The sequence below is a fragment of the Columba livia genome, chromosome 7 (genome assembly GCF_036013475.1).
Source record: "Columba livia isolate bColLiv1 breed racing homer chromosome 7, bColLiv1.pat.W.v2, whole genome shotgun sequence".
NCBI lineage: Eukaryota > Metazoa > Chordata > Aves > Columbiformes > Columbidae > Columba > Columba livia.
The window spans coordinates 30,529,964-30,550,945 of NC_088608.1; the positions used below are offsets into that span (position 1 = coordinate 30,529,964).

A 20,982-nucleotide genomic window follows, 5' to 3' on the forward strand; every position below is an offset into this window, starting at 1 on the left:
TGTGACATCAATCAATGTGGACTTTTGAAGTTGGATTTATTTTGTGCCATGGAATCCTAAATAGTGATGCTACAGCTTTGAACCTTTGGAAACTTGCACTTCAAAGCAGCTCTTGCTTGGCTCTGTTTCGAGATGAAGTATTCCATATTCACAAAGCTGCAGAAGACCTGTTTGTAAACATACGAGGGTAAGTTTTTGTTCCCTTTCTCCTTTCAGAACCTCTGTTTAAAAATTAGTTTCTTGAAAAACTGTTTTGAAAATGTTACTTCATATAAATTCTGCTTGAGGATAGTCAGAATACAAACGTTTTTGCTTAGTATCTTGACTGTTTCTTTAATACATAACTTCCAAGAGCCTCATTTCATAACCATTGTGCCTTTTTTTAATCTCGGTTCTGAAAAAGTCTGGTGAATCAGTCTCTAAAATGGCAAAAGTTAAAATTGATGATCCCGCCCACAAATCTTAATCTTGGTAAGAAAAATGATGTCAGGAATGCAGAGTTTGCTTGAAAAAGTTGCAAGTACGTGCTACTGTTTCTGCAGCATATCAGATGAAAGCTCAGGCAGTGACCAAGTTGCGGTCTTTACCAGCCAATACCAGGACCTTTTTTCCTTTTGGGTATCCAGTTTTAACATTTAGCTCCGAGCAGGGAAATAAATCTTACGTGAGCTTTTTGCTGTGTCCTCCTTGCAGCACCATTGCAGCTCCTCACAAGTTGCAGTTTTTTCTAAATTCTGCTGCTGGTACTTACTACCGTATCGGGTTGGTTTTCATTTGCAGGTACAACAAGCGTATTAATGACATCAGAGAATGCAAAGAAGCCGCTGTTTCCCATGCGTAAGTGTCTTACAGAGTTTTCCTGACAGATTTTAGTGTTGCTTTTCTTAGTGAAGTTATAAAGAATGTTTAAACAGGATTTGTTGAATGCAGAATTAATTGTGCATTTTCAAATGAGATCGTGTACTGGATTTGCTTAATCGTTTGTAATTATCGATTTAACTTCCCAAGTTTTAGATTATTTTGCAAGTTTTCAGGACAGAAGCATTTAGTTTATGTAGTCTCCAGTTTTTGTCTAATTACTTAATGTGAATGCAAACTAAATAGAAATGTTTTAGTGGAGTCAAATGCTCGTCACAGACCAGGGGCAGAGAACTTGTTTTTTAAATTTAACCATACTTCAGGAATATACAGCATTGGTGATGGGAATGCCAATTTTAATTGAACCATGTCCTTTAAAATACTGAACTTTTGAAATTGTATGACATGAGCTGCCTATGCTTGGGCTCAAATGTTTGGAAACTTCAAGAGTTCTGTGGTTGGCAGAGTGGATGGTGATTTGCTTTGTTCTTTCGATGCAGCGGTTCAATGCACAGGGAGAGACGCAAGTTTTTACGTTCCGCACTCAAAGAACTGGCCACTGTCCTGTCTGATCAGCCCGGCCTGTTAGGTCCCAAGGTAATTATGGTTGTTATGTTTTGTGGTTATGCTATCTTAATTTTGTTTCTCGGTGATAATATGTTATTTTCGAAAACCACACTTGACTCAAAGAGAAAACCTATTTAGGTTTTAAGATTCTTTGGTTTTACAAACTAGTTGCCTTTTAGTGTGCACAAGGTGTCCAACTGTTGTATGTATCTATAAAGTTGTGAACAACTTTTCTTTTTCAGGCACTTTTTGTATTTATGGCATTATCCTTTGCTCGTGATGAAATTATTTGGCTTCTTCGTCATGCAGATAATATGCCGAAGAAGAGCGCAGATGATTTCATAGATAAGTATGTTAACAATTTTTAGTGTCATACCTTAAATATTTATGAGAAATTGACAGATGAAATGCATTTGAAGGCAAGGGAATCTTGGGAAAGGGTGGCTCTCTGGAAGAATTGGAACTGCTCAGAAAATCTTTACCTGGGAATCCCAAAAAGTGAAGCATATAGGTGGGAGTTTGTTTTCTCTAGAAAGCGTATTTATAAAATAAAAATATTTTATAAAAGCTTTATGTGTTTTTTTTTCCTTTGAGAAAGTAAAACAAACGAACAAAACACCCACTTTATCCTTTATCGTCAGTGTTACTGATTTGCATTGAACAAAGCTGGTGGGGAGAAGGAAACTGTCAAAAAGCTTGATTTGTAGAATATTTCCTGTGTTGTAGCAACACTGACTTTTAAATCAGATAAGGTTTATTTATATACCAGAGCATTATTGTCATAATAAAGAGTAGTTAAAAATGAGAAATGGGCTTAAGAGATTTGTGAATATGGATAGGCAGAAGAGCACTAGTTGTCTTTGAGTTCTCAAGATTATTGAACACAAGATTGAACTGAAAGTCTGTGTATTTACTGCAGGAGTTTAAACAAGAATTGACAATCACAAGGTCCCCCATCCTCTCTGAAACAACCTGTGCAAGTATTTAGCCATCCTCATGGTTTTTTAAAAAAACCCAACCAAACAAACCAAAACCAGCCCAACAGAAAAGCAGTCATTACAATCGTATTTTTCAGATTTAGCCACTTTACAGGGTTGTGTGGATGTGGTTTGGTTGGTTTTGTTTCTTTGTTTTCTTTTCATTTTTTTCTTCAAATTGAGCATTATAGAAGGGCTTCTTCTAAAAATAAGTGGATAGTCGTACAAACCTTTGAGGATTATCATCAAGGCATCCTGGTAATTTATCTCTTGTTGAGTGGATTTTGCTTTAAAGAGAAAATTACCTGTGTAAACTCCTCTTGAAAGGTGAACAAGTATTTTCATACAGAAATTGCCTGTAAGTAATACTTTTAAAAGCAAGGTGTAGGAGGAAATCCCCTTGAGAAGCATTCTACCAGTAGAAGATATTTTTAATGTTTTTGGATGTTTTCTATTTTCTAAGCTTTTCCTTGTTGTCTTGCCTAGACACATAGCCGAGCTAATATTCTACATGGAGGAGCTCAGAGCACATGTGCGAAAATACGGCCCTGTGATGCAGAGGTACTATGTGCAGTATCTCTCCGGCTTTGATGCAGTCGTCTTAAATGAGCTTGTTCAGGTATGTCAAGCCTGTGGTTTTGGCTTCTCACATGCAAACTTTAAAAAAGGCTTTTTATCCAAAATGTATGTGAAATGTGTCCTGGTTTGTGGATTTTGAAAAACATATGGAATAAGGCGAATTAACTTAACTTGCTATTTAATTCTAGGATTTAGAGTTGTACTTTAGGGTTTTATATGAATACTTAAACGTTATTAAGCAGTGTTATGTTTAGGGACAATGAAAGGAGTACTGCCACTGAAGGACGGGTGGAGAAACTTTTCTTTATTTAGCCTGACCAAGACATTATGGGCTTTCTGAAGTGTTTTGGTTTCATTCCCTGGTGACCACTAGATGGAGCCCACATTTTGTGAGTAGGTCGGGTCTGTGAACCTGAGTCTGTACAGCAAGCTTTCAAAAATTAATTTCACACTTCAAGCACTACACCAGTTACCAGGAGGTGGAGCTTACATACTCTTTATTTAAATGAATTCTTAAATGGTTTAAATACCAGTTTGTATCACTGTTTATTAGATGTAACTGAATCCTTGAGTTTGCATTCAATACCAAAGTAACTGTACTTAGGGCTTTTTTGCTTATAGCTCTATGTACTTACATGTTAACAGAGTGTTTTTTTTTTTAGAGTGACATAATTAAGTTTTTTTACATTTGTCATCAATTCCTGGGAAACTATTTCCTAGATTTAGTGAGTTACTTCTAAATGCTGTATAAGTGGCACAAGTGTACTCTGTTTAAATAGGAGAAACCTTAGGATCAAACTGAAATGAAGAAAAAATAATTGGCTTGAGTTTTAGTTGTAATTAATTCATAACAGGTATCAAGCACAAGACTAGACAAATGACTGAGTGATAATTTGGATTTTTTTCAGCTTAAAATGTCAGTCACAGCTGGAATTCTGAGAAACTTCTGTATTGTATTGTTTAATAGAAATATGATTTTATCATTTGATGAAACTGCTTTTTCATGCACTGTCTCCTTTTGTAAAATTTGAAAATGTTATAGCCCATCTTTCAGGTGGTACCAATCATAGAAGTCAGTGTCAGTGAAAAACTCTTGAGAATGGGTTTTGTGGGAAGCAAAGTGATTGTCGAAGGTTAAGATTGTGGGGTGACAATAAAACCCTGGCAAATGTATTGTTAACCTCCTCTCCCCTCCCACTTCCCCCTTTATGCCCCTCCCTCTGCCCCCTTCCCACTCAGGACAGGCGATCAGGAGGAAGAGAAGGACAGAGAGTAGAGTTGGAAAAATTAAAAATGTTTTACTAATGCTACTAATAAGAATAGAGAATATAATACAAAATATACAAAACCAATCTTGAAAAGTCTCAGCAACTGCAGAACCTGCACCCAAAATCCTGGATTGGACTCTGCAGCCAGTCGGAGCTGGATTCAGTCTCTCACTAGGTCTCAGTTCACAGGGACGACTAGCAAGGTCCTCTCCTAATGTCGGCGATGCAGCAAAAAGGGACAAGATCCTCCTGATCTCCCACTTTTATGTGAAGTATTCATGTGAATGGAATGTTATACACAGTTGGTCAGTTTCTTGGTCACCTGTTTCTGGTTGCCTCTCTCCCGAGATGTCCATCTGTGCTTATCAATAAGTTTGCATTCCATTGTTATGTTTACCAAAACATGTGTCTGGTTCTCCAGGAAAATGCAGCTAATATGAAAGCTTTAGCTGACAGGCAAATTCACTAAAAGAGAAACTTGGTTTTTAACAAAACCAGGACAGTGATGCTGATGTTGTCTCTGTTACATCCTGCCATGGCCAAATTTTCTTTGCAGACAGGTCAGGTGCCTGTAGAGGTCTGGAAAATGTTTGCTATCTGGTATATAACAGGGTAATATTTGGTGTCTATTTTGTAAATGCCTACATTCTGAATATTGGTGGGCCCATTTACTGCCAGATTTTTGTGTTTTAAGAAGGTGTTGGTTTGGAAGCAAGCTTTTCTAGGTACCTGTCATCAACCAATGAATTAAAAAGTGAAAGCTTTTAAATAGTGCTATTTGAAATATTCCATCGATTAAGTTATCTTGTGTAAATTTTTGTACATTTGAAAGCATAGCTGATAAATTGGGCATGCGTATTGACATTATTTCATAAAGCAAGTTTGAAATAATAATAGCAGCAACATTTATTTTAGAATCTTTCAGTGTGCCCTGAGGATGAATCAATCATCATGTCCTCTTTCGTAAACACGATGACTTCACTAAGCGTGAAACAAGGTAAGTTTAAATGAACTTGGGAAAATAGTAACAGAATGGCAGATTCCTCTGGAAAGCTTCATCAATTTGTGCTTCATGCAATCAGTTGAAGCAGATAGCTTGTGTAAACTCAACTTACTCTCTTGTTTCTCTTTCATTATGGTATCGGCTTCTTGTTGTGTGTCCTTTTTCCAGGGCAGCTCTATACAGATACAGCTTTTGAAGAATGCTATTTGGAAGTAATCCTAGTTTTTAATTTAGAAGGCATATTACATAGGCTTTCATCTAGATATTTAAATTCCTGTTAGCGTGTCTGTGCTGGATCGAAATTCTTGGGTAAAAGCATCAGGTTCAGTACCCAAGTAGTTCTTGAGTACTTTAGAGTATTTTAGGATGTCTGATATAGTATAGCTGGATTTGTAGTTGTTTTCCTAAAGGTTTTATGTTCTGTATTGTTCCCTTATGCAGTTGAAGATGGAGAGGTATTTGACTTCAGAGGAATGAGATTAGATTGGTTTAGATTGCAGGTAAGACTTTGTTAATATGTGTGGCACTTTACTAACTTAAAACCAAGTGTTTCATAAATTACTTCTCTCATAGATTACTCTCACACTGCAAGTGGATGACAGGCTATCTAAGAATAACTTGCTCTTTTAAAATAGAAAAAATACTTAAGCAGATAATTTGCTAGATTTTCGTGTAACTTTGCATTGCATACTTTATGCAAATCGTTCTTTGGGGTGTTTATAACAGTTCAGAAATAGAATGTGTTGAGGATGAACAGTTTGGCGGCTGTGCAGCGTATGGAGTGATTCAGCCTGCCCAGCCCAGGGGAGGCAGAGACTGTTCAGGGGGAAAATAACATTCAGTCAGAAAATCACTCCTGTGCATTGCAATAACAGTGTCTTCCATTGACTTAATAAAGGCGGGAGTACTGTTTAGACTGCAGATCAATTGCCTCAAGATTAGATAGACATGTTATTTTTATATTTTCAAGATACACCTGCTTTTTCTTGCCTTGCAAAACCTGATTGTTAAAGTGGGGTCTCGCAAGTGCATGCTTGTCTTTTGTCAGTGCATTTGTTCTACACTTTATCTCTGAATTGGTGTCACGTTCAAATGACATTTGGAGACTTCACTGAAAGGCAGTTTGCTTTTCTTAAGCTGTAGTGGAAAGATAAAGCCGTCTATTCATGGTCTTTAACTACATGGGTATCCTACACATAGCATAATCAGTATTTAACTTTTGTGTTGGGCAATAGCAATGGAATTTGGAAAAAAAACCAGCTGTATGTATATCAAAGTTTTCTTGTGTCTTTCCAGGCCTACACCAGTGTTTCTAAGGCTTCACTTGGTCTTGCAGACCATAGAGAACTAGGAAAAATGATGAACACAATCATTTTTCACACAAAAATGGTAGATTCTTTGGTGGAGATGTTGGTTGAAACTTCCGATCTTTCTATATTTTGGTATGTTGCTAACCTGACTGTAGAAGCTTTTTATTGTTTATTGTTTGGTTTGTTCTTGCAAGTGTCATTTTTAAATAACACATTTAGTAGAAAGATAAGCCAGCGGGAAAATCAATTAGAATTTCTGGTTTCTATCAGAGTTTGATAAAGGTATTTCTGAGGATGTCAGAGATTCTTCAAGCAGTCACATAATTTATCTGGTGTCATTTGCAGATTCTTCCTCAATAGATTTTTGCAAAACGTGCAAGTTTTTGCAGTACTGAAGTGGCAAACATCAGAATAATAAGATTATTATGATAATGATAATAATAGAGAGATGCAAATAAAATGCATAATAAGTGAACGCAGAAAACAAACTTACTTGAAAGTATGATGCAGTTTTTGATAAGTTATAACTATAAATCTTACAATAGTAGCATGTTTGATTTGTGTGAAGTAGACTTTATTTGCAGCAAAATTATGTATGTATTCCATTTAAATGTCTCTTTCTGATCAGTTTTTATAGTCGTGCTTTTGAGAAGATGTTTCAGCAGTGTTTGGAGCTTCCCTCTCAATCAAGATACTCAATTGCATTCCCACTGCTTTGTACTCATTTTATGAGCTGTACCCATGAACTGTGCCCAGAAGAGGTAATTTTTAAACATATTATCTTAGTTATTTTCATTTCTCATTTAAAGTAGAGAGGTCTGGAGCTGAGCACTGCAAGATTGTGTTCGTGGTGGCAATGTAAAATCTGAGGGAGGAGAGTGGTAAAAATTGAAGTAAAACAAGTAGATAGCTTCTTGTATGATTCTTCACCTGTAGAGCTCAAAATCCTTTTCTGAAGTGAGTAAGCAGTATTATCTTTGCTTTAAAGAGAGGTTAAACTAAGGTACAAATGTTAGATGACTTTTCTGGGGGTCATTCAGCCTTAGATGCTAATAAATCTCATATGCATATAAAAACTTGCAAGCAACGGTTTTTCTTTCAAATGGTTTATAAAGTCATAGAAAAAGGAAATAGGAAATTGGGAGTTCTGTATGGCTTGTTATTAATAGTGTTTCTTCAGTAAGATTAAAAGAAAAAATCCTAAATTATATACAGTATAATGCAAGCATTTGTTTTGGTAAGCATGGGGTAATGCAAGCTCTCTTTGATTAGAATTAGAAATGAAAAATGCAGAGTGTTGCTTAAAGAAACAGAGTCTTTGTTAAGGGAAGTAGTTTGATTCTGAGGAAATTCTTTCTATTTCTGTTGCAGTTAAATAGATCCTTCACTACATTTCCTGTTTGTCCATTGACTTTGGAATTACTCCGGGGGTTAACTTGGCCAATTTTGTGTAGTGCTCATAAAAGTGTGTTTTCATTCTCAGCAGCACTCATCTGAAACAATTAGATGAATAAGACCTCTTGTAATATGTGCGATGTAGGTTTTTTTGTACTTAAACTTTAAAATCCTCATCTGCTACCATCTCAATATATGTCTAGATCATTATTTTCCCAGTATACTGTGCTTTAAAAAGCTGCAAACTGTATTTATACTAGACAACCACTAAAACGTTTCTAGGAAAGCTCCCTTTCAGAACAAGAGATGTCTTTCAGAACAATTATAGAAACAGTAAGGAACTGGTAGCGAGAGTTCACTGTACACTAGTTACTGTGAATTCAGCTACAGCAAGCACATTCTGCCACAGCCAGAGCGCGTTGAATTCAATATCTGAATTGTATAACTTGGTAACTATTATCATTTTGGAAAAATAATCTTCACTGCACTGTGTACAATGCGTGGTAGTGTGGCTGTTGGAAAGTAAACATCAGTGGTGAAAGAAAGATTTGAGTGAGACAGTCTGTGCTTGTGCAGATCCAGTGACAAAGGGACTGAGTCCAGAAATTAATGCAGCAGGCCTTCATTATTGACTTTTCCAGTGCTGTGAGGAACACTCTGCTTTCTCTGTAGCTTGAGTTGCATGCTCTTTTGCTCTAGATTTAGTACTGGTACAAATAAATGAAGAAGAGATGCACAGAAACCTTGAGTACTGGCCATGATAAAGTAGATAAAATTCCATGTCAGTGGCTTTGAAGATTTCATGGTTCAAGTTGCTTCTAAAAATAAAAAAACCTGGAGCTGAAATTATTGAGGACTAATTAATTTAGTATTTCTCATACCCTACTTATATGATGCAGTGGACTGTTATCTGCAGTATGGTGTGTCTTGTGTGAGTATTGTAGGACTAACAAGAAACTGAAAATCACACTCCCCTTGTTTTCTTCCTTAACAGCGACATCATATTGGAGATCGTAGTCTTTCCTTGTGTAACATGTTCTTGGATGAAATGGCTAAGCAAGCTCGAAACCTTATCACAGACATTTGCACAGAACAGTGTACACTGAGTGATCAGGTGAGTGTGGTTGTGTCTATTTTAATTCTCCTTTGAGATTTTTCTCTGTTCAACTTTCTGAATGTTATGGTTCTATTTCCTGTTTGCCTCTTCCCCCCCCCCAACCCCGTTTAGGGGAAGATTTTTCTGTTTGTAAAATGGAAGGTGATTTGAGGAAGACTTTTTAATATTTGCGTTTTGTAGTTAGTATTCAAAAGAACATGTTACTTGTGTGAAGTCTGCATGGGGACCATAAGCTTAGTTTGTATGTCATGGCTGCTAAAAAGTTGGATTTTAATTTGGATGGGCTATTTCTTTTCATTTACTAGTTGCTGCCAAAGCATTGTGCCAAAACCATCAGTCAAGCAGTGAACAAGAAGTCAAAAAAACAGACTGGAAAGAAAGGAGAACCTGAAAGGGAGAAACCAGGAGTAGAAAGCATGAGGAAAAACAGATTGGTTGTGACAAAGTAAGCCGCCTCTTCTGTTCCTTTCACCTTGAATCCTAAGTCAAAACATGTGTGTTTGACATATTGAATGCTTCTTGCTTAATTTACTCAAGTAAGCTTGACTGTAAATACAGCTTCGTAGTTTGTGAGCATATGATGCTTCTGTAGTTTGCATGGAGAGTGAATTCTGTTATGAACAGTTATCAGAATGTGTATCTCTTGAATTTATCCCTTTGGCTGTTCCCTTTCCTGAGCAGAAAGGATCGCCGTGCTGTAGGTAGGTTTGCTGTATAGTCATATTAAATTGTTACAGAAGTGCGATACCAAGGTGTGGGTGAATTCTGCCATGCTTTCATGTTAACTGGCCGAAGTACAGGCTGGGCTGGGAGTTCTTGCTGCCAAAAGGCTCCGTGCTGCCTTCAGCCCCTGGGATGCAGTTGAGGCTGCAGTACTGGCTGGGGAAGGTTTCCTTGTTAGTTACTACAGAAAAAATGAAAGGATCAGCAAATCAATTAAAAACAGCACTACCACAAAAAAACTAACACGCCAGACCTGAAAGAGCTAAGAGAGAAAGGTTAATAAATACAGTTTAAGTGTAAAAGATGATAGGGAAGGAAAAGGTAGAAGATAATTTTTAGGAGAGATTGGAGGACAAGATGGTAGAGTCATAAAAGTATGAAGAGGAAGGAAGCTAAGAAAAGGGAATAATAAATGTTTAGTGTCGTGGCTGGGAGTGCATAAACACTCATTGCTGAAAGGGAAGTGGTTTTGCTACAGTTGCAACTGCAGACATCAGAGACAAGATCAGGGAAGCTGAGGGAAAAGAACTTACTTGTAGCTCAAGATTCCCTCCCCCAATATTTTAGGTTTTTAGTATCGGTTAGTAGTGTTGCTTTTTAGTATCGATTACTTGTGTTGCTTGGTTCAGTTAGGGAAGAAGCACCTTAACAGAGTCTTCTTTTTGAAGGGAAAAATAAAATATATATACACATAAAAATATGCATATCTCTCGCATCGCTGTGTGTGATGCAGATCAGTGTACAGTTGTAGGAAGTGTTCTTACCCAAAATACTTCTTTTAAATAAGCTAGAACAGTGTCTCAAAGCAGAAAAAAGATAATGAAAGGAAGAGTTAGAGCTGCACTTGCTCTTGGGATGTCTTCCTTTCAGCATGTGCTTTCCATGATAATACGTACTTAAGCTACATTAAATAATTTTCTTGATTTCTTGTTGCCTTTTCTTAAAGCTTGGACAAACTGCACACTGCACTTTCTGAGCTCTGCTTCTCAATCAATTATGTACCGAACATGGTGGTTTGGGAACACACGTTTACCCCAAGAGAATATTTAACGTCTCACCTGGAAATCCGCTTTACCAAGTAAGAAATGTTGTAAAGATAAATGTGTTCATATACCACGTAAGTCTTTGTTATTTGACATTGGAAGTATTGTATGCCTAATACAGAAAACTAGTTTTTAGAAGGATGGATTGCGAAACTGAAAAGACAGTTGAGTTATATGTTCAGACGCACACAATTGTTAGTTTCTCTTTAAAACAAAATATATTGGAAATTAATATCACCTGTACAATAGCCTGATTCTGCATTCCTAGTCCTGTGTATTTTGTAGGAGTTGGTGATGCCTGTTTTTACACATGTATAAAGACTGTCTTCCCGCCATTCTTTTGCACTGTGCTGGATTGTTTCAAGTGTTTGAGTTTACTGGCTTGCTGAAAGGAAAATCTAAAAATTGGAACTCAAGACCTGACAAAGCCAACTGAGAAGATATTTTAATTTTTTTCTTAGAATAAAAAGTATTGCTGCTTGATATTCCTGTCTCTTCCTACCTTGATCTTCCCATTGCTGTTTACAGAAATAGGCAACTTCTGGGGAGGACTTAATATTTAAAGAGCCAGCTATCCTGGTTGTATTTTATGCCAAAGATTGCTAATTATATATTCCATACAAGGTATAAAGACTTAATAAAGCTGCTACTCATCAAGACATAATATTAGGTCTCTGGAGTCTCCCATCTTTAAAATAAGATCAGGTGGCATAAAAGTAAAGATAACTTCATGGCTTTATAAGAAGTCAGCTGTAATCTTCAGGTTTATGAACCTAGACCAGTGCAGGTCATATTTGCTTTTTCTTCATTTGGGGGAGTGGGGGTTGGCTTGTGGATTGGGACTGAAGCCACAGGCAGGTGGCCTTCAGAGTCTGCTTTCCTTTTTCTTGCCTTGTGAAAGAAACAAGACTAGTTAGCCAAAGAGAATAAATGTTCAATTTAGAATTATTTTTCAGATATTTAAGTGTATTTAAGTGAATACAATTGTCTTTGACATCTAGAACTATTTTTAAAAGTGCTGGTGTAGTCTGTGTGTTGAGTAGAGTTTTATATTTGCAGATTGGAGAAGTATTTGAATAAAAACTTTGAATCTAAAATGATATTTATAGATGCATCTTTGTTTAATTTTACTAGCAAATGAAATTTATTTGTTTCCATTTTTTTTTTCTAAAAGGTCGATTGTTGGAATGACTATGTATAATCAAGCAACACAAGAAATTGCTAAGCCTTCAGAGCTGTTAACCAGTGTAAGAGCCTATATGACAGTCCTCCAGTCAATAGAAAATTATGTACAGATCGACATTACACGAGTATTTAACAATGTTCTGCTTCAGCAAACCCAGCATTTAGATAGTCATGGTGAGCCAACCATTACCAGTCTGTACACAAATTGGTAAGTAATTGTATGAACAATTACAAGTTTAATATTATTTTTATTTAATTAAAAATCTAGAATTGGAGAAGTGGAGTTGTTTGGAATTTTCTCAAGTTTCAGAACTTCACTTCTCCCAATACATGTTAAAAGCACTTTCAAGTTTGCCTTTTGTGAAATTCTCTTTATAGGGGAGATGTAGATTTAAGATACAGGCATCAGTTGAACTATGAAATTAGAACTTTAGCCTATAGGCTTTGCTGTCCCTTGTCATACAAGTATACTTGCATCTGTATGGAGTATCTGAACATGTATATTTTAATGTAAAACCTTTTCCCTTTCTGATAAGGTATTTGGAAACTTTGCTACGACAAGTCAGCAATGGTCACATAGCCTATTTTCCAGCCATGAAGGCATTTGTGAATTTGCCTACAGAAAATGAATTGACATTTAATGCAGAGGAATACTCTGACATATCAGGTAAACCTTGATATTTCTACTGAATGTTTTTGAGGGACAGGAGTAACAGCAACTCTTAGAGCATTTTATTATAGACAGCATTTGTTAACCGTCAGTGGTGTTTTAAGTACTTTTTATTCATGCTGCCTCTGTGTTTTGAGAGCTCAGTTTTCCTGTTTTTGGTCACGATAGGGTGACCAGCAGAACTGCTGCAGTTCTGTTGCGATAAAACACTATTGCTAGATACATGGTAGGCATCAAATAACTGAAGAAGGCATGTTTGAGGTAGAGCAGTTTGTTTTCTTTCTCAGAAATGAGAGCCCTTTCCGAACTTCTGGGACCATACGGCATGAAGTTCCTAAGTGAAAGTCTGATGTGGCACATTTCTTCACAGGTTGCTGAGCTCAAGGTAACCTTGGGAAACTGGTGGGTGGGCAGGCGGGTGGTTTTCTGTCTGATAGCTGTGCTTCTGCATGCCGTCTTTTTGAAATGACTGCGTCAAACACACTGATAAAGCTGTGAATTTCACTCTTATTTTGTAGTACATTTGCACATGTGGTACATGCGTATCCCACATTCTTCAGCAGCTGAATGGGCAGGACTTTACTCAGGCTCTGTTGGTTTCTATGTTAGATACCCTCAGTTGGGAGTCAAGTCTTTTTTTATCATCAACGGGAAGAGGAATGTTTTTCGAAATCTCCAGGTGCTTGTGAAGAGCTTACCTAAGTCTGTTGACTCTCAAAACTCAGCATGAAATCTCAAATGTATCTCAGTCATTTACAAGGACCTACTTTCTTGGCCATGTGTGTTAGCATCTGTTGTTCAGTTTACATGGATGGGAGACTTTGGGCCTTTTTTGTTAGTTTTCCTTTGTTAGTTTTAGACATACCTTTCCCTCTGGCTTAACAGTATCCATTTATTATAAATGTCTGTATTCTGATAAAAAAACTGGAGACCTATAGCAACACAAACTATAAAGTTGGTGCCATGAAAAAGAATTGGAAATATGGGTATGTCAAGGAAACTAGTTGCATGTATATTCAAAACAAGCAACAATGACAGGGAAAGCGCTTGGTACCTATGTAATTAACTTTATGGAAAAAGAGGTTTTAATAACTTTAATAATGTGTACTACTTTACCAGGATAGTCATACTATTAAAATACCACTAATGGGCATATATTTGCTTTTCATATGAATTACTCTTTTAATGTCATTTCCAAATTTAATTCTAAGTTGTTATTACATCTTATCATCTTCAGTTTGTTCAACCACTAATTACAATAAGGACTTTTTGGTAACTATTCAGGCATGCTGTGTTTTTTGAAATGCACATGAATACTTCAGCAATCTAAGGAACTTCCATTTTTTTTTTTATTTCAACAACAATTTATTAGCATACAAGGCCTTTAAAAGTGTGTCTTTTTAATATAGACCATGTTACACTTTCAAAGATCATGTTCTCTCTGTAAACATTGTGGATTTCAGTGCTGCGGAGTAGCTAGGATATATTATATGATGCCCAAAAAGATCAGAAACCTTTTATTCAATGTGACAGCTCAAGGAGAGGGGCTGCTTGTGCTTCTCCAGCTGCCACAGCAGCCCTGGCCTCAGTGACAAGCCAGGCAGAATCGTGGATTCCTTATGTCCATTCGAATTTCTGAGTTTTAGGCGGAGACTTTCCAGGTGAGAACACAATGATTTTAAGGATAAATTCTTTATCTCCTGGCTAGGCACAAAGTGACATATGTCATGTTGCAAGTCAAACACAAAGCCGTTGGGCAGATGTTTATTTGTCGCTGCTGTATTTGTCGACTTAGCGCGGAGTTGCCATACTTCCTCAAAATCAGCATGATTGATATTGTAGCTCTGTGTATGTTTTTAAAAAAGCAACTTTAAATTGTCTCTGAGATTTGTTGTTTTGTGGTACTGCAGAGGATAAGCAGAACGTAATGCAGATCCACATGCACATGACCCCATACTTGGAAGAAAAAAATCAAGTAATAAAATGTTCATCTCTCTGGCTGACGTGCCGTTGGCTTAGCAAGAGAGCACTGAGAAACATCTGTGTTTGGGGGAAGGAAGCAACAGGAGGATAGAATGGGGAATTTATTAAGAGTAGGGTTCAACATGCTTGCTTTGCTTCCCGCAGTGGGACCAGGTGTTGGGTTTATATCTGAAGTTTTAGACTGGGACAAGGAGGGGAAGTTTTGCCTCATTTCTGTAACTATTTGAACTGTATTCCAGCCAGTTCCTTTTAAATCTTAAACCAACATTCTGGTTATTTTTTTGTAAAGTTGAAAGCTTGACTCAATAACAATGTGCGTGGGCTATTGCCTTCAATCTTGTATTCTGGAGAGCTTTGAGGGATTGAAATTTAAATGTCACACATCTGCCAAGTTCTGATACATCAGTTGGTTTTAAATTGCCCATCTCAATTTCAGTGCAAACCAGTCTTGCTTTGGCTTTCAGCATGGAAATGGGTCTTGTATGTCCCTGTGCACACATTCTTGGAAGTGGTTAGTTTGTTACTTCTTGTATGGCTTATTTCTTTCCTTGCTTCTCACTGAAGATAAGAAGAATGTAAGTGGGAGGACTGGGTGGATTATGGATAAGACTGGAGGTTATGGAAACAGCACAACCATGGCACGGTGTAATTGAACCTGAGAGGTCTGAGCTGTTGGGCAGATCTGCTTTGCGCAGGCTACATGACTAGGAGGTGGGAGTAAACACAGACCACCGTTTATTTCATAGCAGCATCATAGTTTAAATTGTGTTGGTTTTTTCTGCTACTGTGGTCACAGGAATATTTACTCCAAAATTTAATTTCCCTGCTTGCCAGTTGACATGTTTTGCCCTGTTTTCAGTGTGGGTTGAAGTGAAATAAAACTATTAAAGCAGTTAGTAGAACTGTCAAAAGTCAAATGTTCTTTGATCCTTAGAAGTAGGTTCTTGCAGGTATGTCTCTTCTTACATTCCATTTGATATATCTTAAATTATGCTCCAGGCTTATAGTGGCCTACATGTTTGATGAACAATGATTCTTACTGCTCCCTCCTCATTGCTCCTTTTCTGTGTGCTGCCTTGAAATTAAGGTGGATTGGAATAAATACACTTGAAAAATAAAACTATTAATAATCGCTTTGGAAGACCACCCTCAGTCCAGAATATCTTGTTTTATTTATCCATCTTTTAGTTCTTCTCTGTCCTAATAATGTTTAATATCAAAGCATGAAGTCTTTAAAAGAAGGCACTTTCTTCATTTGATGTTCAGAAGCACACAAGAGATCTAAATTTTCTTAGCTGCTGGTTGTCCTCTACATAAAGAGAGATAATAAAATTTTCCTTTTCTGAATCAGAGCACTTGGGATACAAACTGTAAAAATGAAGTACCTATTTCTTGCTTGAAAAGCATTTAAAAATACCACTTGGCACAATGTGAGTTCCTCAGCTAGCAAGAAACCCATTTAGGATCTGACATTTTACAGTTGTGATTATGCAATCTCTATAATTTAAATCTGTTACGTATTTCGGGAATGATTGCAGGGAAGCTATTACGTGAGAGCTGTTACAAATTAGAAACAGACATACATTGGTCAAACTGACTGAAAGATATTGAACTTGAGTTTAACTGTTTCAGGCTAAGGTGTTGGAACTTTAATGGATGTCTTTGTTTTTATTCTATATTGTAATGAAGAAAATTTCAAGTAAACTGCACCGAGGTTTAACAATCTAACTCTTACACTCTTCATTCCTTTTCTAAATTTTACGAACATAAAGTATCTAAGCTTTACAGTGTACCTGGTGAGAGGAGCAACACAAAATAATGGGTTACTTAGTGATTCTGCATTTTTATTGATACATGTATCCTTTTCTTACAAAAAGCTGAATAGCATGAGGATCTATTGTTCAGGTTTGATGCTGGGACAGGAATTAGCAGGGCTCATTTGGAGAGCTTTAAACTAGACTCGAAGGGGGATGGGGTTGTAGCCTGGCTTGCATCAGTAGGGCATCACTCCAGAGTTCATGAGGGCTGGGAGGCCTCCCATACCCCTGGGGTGAAATCGGTGTGCTCAGCTCGCTCTCTGAAATGCCTGTACACCAATGCGTGCAGCACGGGGAGTAAGCAGGAGGAGTTAGAAACCTGTGTTGGGGCCAGAGATTATGACCTAGTGGCAATTACAGAGACATGGTGGGACAGCTCACGTGACTGGAATGTGGTCATGGATGACTATGTCCTTTTCAGGAAAGACAGGCCAGCCATGCATGGTGGTGAAGTTGCTCTTTATGTGAGAGAGCAACTACAATGTATTGAGTATTGTCCATGCACGGATGAGGCGCGAGTTGAGAGTCCAGTGGACAGAACACTGGAACAGGCTGCCCAGGGGGGTTGTGGAGTCTCCTACTCTGGCGACATTCAAAACCTGCCTGGACACCTTCCTGTGTAACCTCAATCTGGGTGTTCCTGCTCCGGCAGGGGGATTGGACTGGATCATCTTTTGAGGTCCCTTCCAATCCCTGACATTCTGTGATTCTGTGGTTTGCTGAGTTTCCTTCCCTTGTTTTAAGAAGCTGCACGCATGGCTGAACATAAAAATCATGTTTCAAGGGGTGTCTGATCCTCTGCTTTTTGATTCAGAGCTTATTTTTGTGTAGGGTAGTGCCTGATAATAATACTGATATTGTAGTGCCATTAAGAACACAGTGGGTACATCTGTATTCCATGAGTTTAATTTCCTCTGCCAGAGTGAAATATCCCAAAGCATGCATTTGTCCTTTAACATACTGAAATCTATAGCTGACCTGAATCCTTGCTTCTTTTTAGAAACTTGTGGTGGAGAACGTTGAAGTTCTGACACAAATGAGGACCAGCTTTGACAAGCCAGACCAGATGGCAGCACTCTTTAAAAGATTATCATGTGGGTAACTAGCAAGGTCCTACTAAACATATAGAATTGGTTTTTTTATCTTTATATTTAAAATAGGAAAAATTAATTTCTCTGCATTAAGTATACAGAAGTAGCAAAATGTACGTGCGCTTGTGTAAACTGATGCATCTTTTCAAATTTTTCCAGACTTCTCATGTACAGATAGAATGAGATTTTGGTGTTACTTAGTGCACTTTAGTAGTGATGAGCTTTGAGCATCTTTTTCTCTTCAGGGATGACAGCACATAGCTGTAACAACACTAAACTGCAAACTGGGTATGTAGCCATAGAAGAGAAAACGTAGGCTTTTTTGACACACATTTCTGATTTGATTCCATCACAATGTAAATTATTGTGTTCTTTGGAAGAATATTTAGATATAATTAACATGAGGGTTTATTTTTTACAAAAATAAATATTAGAAAGAGATACTTTTGGCCTCAAGAAAACACAGAACTATGGGTAGCATCCAATATTGTGAGCTGTGTGTAACAGGGTTGTTCCGTGAAGTGGTAAACAGGATACATTTTCTACTGAAAATCCCATTGTCAGCTTAGATATAAAAGCTGACTTAAGCATTGCTTATTTTGGCTCTTTTAAGGAATGCCATTGTTTCAGTACCTTGTTTTTCAGTATTTTGTTAAATGTTTTACTTGTCTTTTTTGAAGAGCTGAGCTTGTAAACATCAACAGGTTCTTGTTCACTGTTGTTCTACTTTCTCTTCAGCTGTTGACAGTGTTTTGAAGAGAATGACGATTATTGGTGTTATCTTGTCTTTTCGGTCATTGGCACAGGAAGCACTTAGAGATGTAAGAAATAACTTAATATCTTCTGAATTATTCTTGTTGTATTTAATTTAATGGAATGAAAAGGTATTTGAAGCTTCACTATTTTGAAATGCTACCTCTTAAAAGGTTGTGGGTAAAATGGCAACATTCAGTCATAACTGAACTTTTAATTGCAAGCTGGGGGTGGGGGAAATCTACTTTTTTAAGTACTGTTCAGAGAAATGTTACGTTAAAACATGCAGGTTTTAGTTTGAGCGTGCCTCTCAATGTTTTCTGTGTTTAGTACATTTTAAAAGCTTTCATTTCACTTTGTTTGCTAACAATTTGATTTTGCATTTATTAGGCTTTAATGTCTTAAATCTACAAACAAATTCATATGCGTAAAATAAAAACTCATTTAAATAATGAGTCCACTAAAATAATGGCAGTGTCTAATTGATCATTAACATGGGAAGTTATTTTTTTTTTCATTTTGTATGTGTTTGTGTCTCTTAGGTCTTATCCTACCACATTCCTTTCCTTGTAAGTTCCATTGAGGACTTCAAAGATCACATTCCAAGAGAGACTGACATGAAGGTAATGTTTGGCCCAAAGGCTGATGTAGCTTACTGAAAATATGTAAGAGGGCAAGACTTTCATGCTTAGTGGGAATAATCCAGAAACAAAGAACACCTCTTTTTTTCTCCAAAGAGCGAAGTAGTTGTGCATCTGCAGCCTCCTGATGTTCGGGAAGGGGGGTAGAAGAAAAAGGAAAACAAAACAAAACAACAACAAAAGCCCCACCCCATACCACATCTAATAGGATAAGCACCTGTAATCACATTTGAGAACTTCAATGGAAAGAGTTAAGAACAAAATTTACCGAGTGTTAAAACATGACTAAGCGATAAAGGGAAGAATACTAAGATGTTTTGCGGTGTGAGCACATAACTGGTAAAATTAAATGTTTCTAGAACTCTGTGTACGTGGTTGGAGCTCTATGTAACATATAATAGCTACAAGGCTGATTTTGACCTTAAATTGAAAATTCTTGTGAACACACCATTCAGAAGCCTAAATAAGGTGCCTTGCTTCTGAATGGTATTAATTTCTATCTAAAACCGTTGTCAGTACATCTTATGGCTTCTGGACGCATATGCACAGTAGCTGCAGCTGAGCTGGTTTTCATAATCAATTTTTGCAGCTTAGATGCTATGAAGGTTTGCAAGCTTCTTAATGGTGTTGTGGCATTTGATTTGCAGAAAATGTGTAGTGGGCTATACATGGTGCAACTCTTGATTCACTTTTACGGAAACAATATTTAGAAATATCCTCCTGAGCAAAGTATCATTTTTGAGGGCCAGAATATGTTGTTGTTCCTGAACTTGAATTTTACATTGTACCATTTACCCTTGAGGAAAGAAACTTGAGATCTGTTGTGTATAAAGATTCACTAAATTAAAAAAAAAAAAAAAAAAAACAAAAATCAATCTTCTTTGTAAAAGTACATTACAGTTTAGCAGTCTGTCTGAAAATGACTCAGAGGTTGTGTGAAGAATATGATAAGTTACTGGAATTTCACACGTATGCTGTTTCACTCCAAGATACAATCACATGCCCTCTGAAACGTGCAATACTGATAAACCAGCCAGGAATGTTTGATGTCCCAGAAAACACTGAAGTTCATATCACAGTAGAGGAATTCTGTGGAAATGCTACGGAAAATAAACTTGAAGGATACTCAGTAAAGGTTGTATCAAAATGATGCAATTTGTCTTTCCACTTCTCAAGAAAATTTCTAAAATTCTTACCCATAGTTAGCGACAATCATTGATCACATCATGTTCCATTATTGAACTTGTGGAATCAGCATGCAGAAGAGATGGGAAGGGAAGCGCACTGCCTGCTTGCCTGATCTTTTCAGAAAGCATCTTGCAGCCTCTGGTATCAAAGGGGTACTGAAAAACAGGGCAGGATAGAGGCTGAAACAGTAATCATTGAAGACAGTATTTTACCATCAATATTTTTAAGCTGATGATAACAAATCATTTTTAATATCTCAATGGATTTCTAAAGACATCACTGAACTGATGTGTGGCAGCAGACAGGAGGAAGCAGAATATTTGCTGCTTCTCTGTTGGGAGTTACTGGAGTGATTCTGGAGGTTACTGGATCAATTCTGGAGGTTACTGGAGTAATTTGCAGTCACTGGAATAACTGGTGTCGTGGTCTAACCCAAGCTAGCACTACAACCATGATAGCCACTCACTCTCCCCCTCCCCTCCTTCCCCCTTCCCCGGCGGGAGAAAATTGAAAGGGAAGGGAGAAACTTGGATTGAGATAAACACAGTTTAATAAAATAACAAAATACTAATACACTACTAGTAAATATATACATAAAATAGAAATAAAAGATACTCAATGCAATTCCTCATGAACTCCATCCACACTAAGCAGCCAGTCCCAGGAAGCAGCACCCTGGTCCCGAACAGCTGATCCCAAAGAGAGAAAAAAGAGGAAAAATGCAGAAAAGCCCAGAGGCCTCTGCAAAATGGCAAAAGGCCCAACTAAACGTACTGAACAAAACTCCCCTGGCTCTGACAAAAAGAGCAAAGAA

The 20,982-nt window shown here is 37.3% G+C and overlaps 1 protein-coding gene across 4 annotated transcripts in view; it reads left to right on the forward strand.

Annotated features, from left to right (window-relative positions):
- The window catches only part of NCKAP1 (NCK associated protein 1), a 63,842-nt gene that overhangs the window by 30,792 nt on the left and 12,068 nt on the right, over window positions 1-20,982 (forward strand). For all 4 annotated transcript variants that reach the window (XM_065069054.1, XM_065069055.1, XM_065069052.1 and 1 more), the window contains 18 exons: window positions 31-187; window positions 781-837; window positions 1,359-1,455; window positions 1,668-1,774; window positions 2,889-3,021; window positions 5,165-5,246; window positions 5,694-5,752; window positions 6,549-6,694; window positions 7,191-7,323; window positions 8,952-9,071; window positions 9,380-9,519; window positions 10,744-10,875; window positions 12,015-12,233; window positions 12,562-12,692; window positions 12,983-13,080; window positions 17,496-17,589; window positions 18,325-18,407; window positions 18,882-18,962. In XM_065069054.1, the coding sequence (XP_064925126.1) occupies window positions 31-187; window positions 781-837; window positions 1,359-1,455; window positions 1,668-1,774; window positions 2,889-3,021; window positions 5,165-5,246; window positions 5,694-5,752; window positions 6,549-6,694; window positions 7,191-7,323; window positions 8,952-9,071; window positions 9,380-9,519; window positions 10,744-10,875; window positions 12,015-12,233; window positions 12,562-12,692; window positions 12,983-13,080; window positions 17,496-17,589; window positions 18,325-18,407; window positions 18,882-18,962 (2,069 nt within the window). The remainder of the gene's footprint in view (window positions 1-30; window positions 188-780; window positions 838-1,358; window positions 1,456-1,667; window positions 1,775-2,888; window positions 3,022-5,164; window positions 5,247-5,693; window positions 5,753-6,548; window positions 6,695-7,190; window positions 7,324-8,951; window positions 9,072-9,379; window positions 9,520-10,743; window positions 10,876-12,014; window positions 12,234-12,561; window positions 12,693-12,982; window positions 13,081-17,495; window positions 17,590-18,324; window positions 18,408-18,881; window positions 18,963-20,982) is intronic.